At 38.6% G+C, this 2,500-nt stretch overlaps 1 protein-coding gene across 1 annotated transcript in view; it reads left to right on the top strand.

Annotated features, from left to right (window-relative positions):
- LOC138028243 (uncharacterized) overlaps positions 1-2,500 on the top strand; it is an 88,994-nt gene that overhangs the window by 5,603 nt on the left and 80,891 nt on the right. The window contains exons 5-6 of the mRNA XM_068875709.1: positions 2,337-2,406; positions 2,478-2,500. The exon at positions 2,478-2,500 is cut by the window's right edge and continues 102 nt beyond it. Coding sequence (XP_068731810.1) covers positions 2,337-2,406; positions 2,478-2,500 — 93 coding nt within the window. The remainder of the gene's footprint in view (positions 1-2,336; positions 2,407-2,477) is intronic.

Here is a 2,500-nt window from a genome sequence, read left to right as displayed (position 1 = left end):
TATGTTACAATTAGCAACAGTTAGAAGGAAGGAAAAAGAGGAGTAGACCTTTCCATCATTTCATGTAGAGCCCGCTGACCAGTAGGAGACATTGTCCATCCAAATGACGTAGCTCTCCATCTCCACCACACACTGGTGGCTCAGTTGGTTAAGCACGGGGCTGCTCTGCAGGAGGTTGTGAGTTTGACTTCGGCCGGACCAACACTCAGGGTCTTAAAATAACTGAGGAGAAAGTGCTGCCTTTGTAATAACATCTGCAAATTAATGGTTAGACTTTCAAGTCTTCTCAGATACGGACTATAAACTGTAGGCCGTGTCTCAAAAATATCTTTGATGTTCGTAAGTTCCCTGTGGGACGCTAAAGAACCCACACACTATTCGAGAAGAGTAGGGGATGAAGTTCCCAGTCTTGTGGCTGTCCTTCGTGAGTGTATGGGTGGGTGGGTATGGCAGGTCCATATCAGCTGTATAGCTGCCAATACTTGAACCTGCTCGAACAAATAAATAACAAACAAACAAACAGTTCTAGTACTTAGCTCAGTGGGTAGAGCGTCGGACTGGTGTTACAGAGGTCGTAGGTTCAATTCCTGCCTAGGACTCTGATTTCTCAGTTGCCCTTTCGCCTGTTGCCAAGCAACTTGTATTCTATCCTTCTCACGGGCACGTTACACCTTTCCATCATTTCATGTTTACAAGGGGGAGTGCTGTTACATGTAGGAAAACCCTCCAACTCAACCGACAAGCTGGAATCTGGGAGGTTTAGTCAGTGGTTGCCTTACTCCCCATAACTTATAGCATGGTTATTCCCAGATTGTCACCTATACAGATGTTAACCCTGCTCAACTAGACTTAAATTGGGTGAGCAGACAGGAACCAGAGTGTAAAAAAGTATATTGTAATTTAGGAGGTAGCTGTTTAGTCTTTAAGTCTCTCAGCCATTTGATAAATCAATCAGTTAGTGAGATGGAGGGCAGGTTTGGTAAGTCTATCAGTTACCGTAATTTCCGGGCGATTACCGGTACCCGCGTGGTAGATTACTCGCATCGGTCATTTTTTGCAATAACAAGAAAAAAATTTCAACAGATTAGCTGCACTAGCAGATAACCCACATCCAAAAACAAAAGAAATTTGCGAACTCACAAAGTTATCTGCACGAGCGACAACTTTGAGTTTATACTCAAAAGTAAAACTCTGAGGTCCACGTTTAACACCGGGCATTTTGACTCAAAATAATTATTGTTCGTGGCTACACTTATCGTAAATGATTGAAGGGTGTATTTCTCATTCAGTCAATTACCTTTTTGTAACGTTTTGAATCAAATGAAAACTTCAACCATTGTTTTTGTTAACAAAATATCCTTTAGCGTGAAATTGGTAAGTTTTCACACCTATTGTTTTTGATCTTCCATTGAATGATACCGCTTGTAAAAATCCGCTCTAAAAAAAATCGATATTTTAGGATCTATTGACTCTAAGAAATTGCTTGAAACAGGAAAATACTCTCTACCTCAAGGCAGTGCTTGATAGGAATATTTTACTGATGCGCCAAATGTTCTGGTGTTTTAAAATTTTGTCCGTGAATGTTTGTTTACACTCGTGCCGACAATCACCTCTTAATTATGCGGCGGCAGTGGTGCCATGAAATGAACATGGGGGCGGCATCAGTTTCTTTAAAGCCTGCTATTTCACATTTTTATTCTTTTGTTTTGAGTTTATTATTCCAGTTAGTAAATAATATTTTATTTTCAACTAAACAAAGAAAGAAGCTGTGAAATTAGCAAAGTAAGAAAGTAATATCACACGTGTGATAAACGATTTTGATTGCAAACAATATTTGTTGACATGTTTTCAATTTGCATTATTTGGTTTTCATCGAGAGCATTTAAGTTTGTTAGGCATTTAAAGCGGGATAAATAAGGCAATATACAGTTTTTAGGAACAGTTTCATTAATGACTTTTATATTTTTTCCCTCTTACGGTTTTAAAACTGGAAAATTTAAAAATTATCACATTACCTGCACATTCCTATAACCCGCACCAAGAACTGTTTGCGGAAAAATTAACACATTACCCGCGGGTAATTGCCCGGAAATTACGGTAGTCAGTTTACCTACTTATTCATATATTCAACCAGTCATCCTCTCAGTCAAGCAAGCAACTTTGTAACCCTTGGCTCTTCATGATGTCAAGGAAGATGATGATTATTATTTTTAATGGTTGCTTGGGATCATGTATCCTGTCTGTCTTTCTATTCTTTGTTCATTTGGTTCCTTTGTTATCCCTGTTACTGTCCATATACACTTGAGAAAATTATAGATAAATTACTATCATTTCAGGTTACCAAAGTACACCAAGTCTCACTTCCTGCACTCCTTGTGCTGCTGGTTTCTATTGTCCCGATTCAAGGTTTGTAAAAAAAATTGCCACAAAATAAATCCTAGAACCAAGACTAACAGATAAAATTATTTTACTTTTAGTAATCCACCAGTTCCATGTCCAA

This window comes from Montipora capricornis, chromosome 13, assembly GCF_036669925.1.
Source record: "Montipora capricornis isolate CH-2021 chromosome 13, ASM3666992v2, whole genome shotgun sequence".
NCBI classification, from domain to species: domain Eukaryota; kingdom Metazoa; phylum Cnidaria; class Anthozoa; order Scleractinia; family Acroporidae; genus Montipora; species Montipora capricornis.
This window is presented reverse-complemented; position numbering and strand designations above follow the sequence as displayed.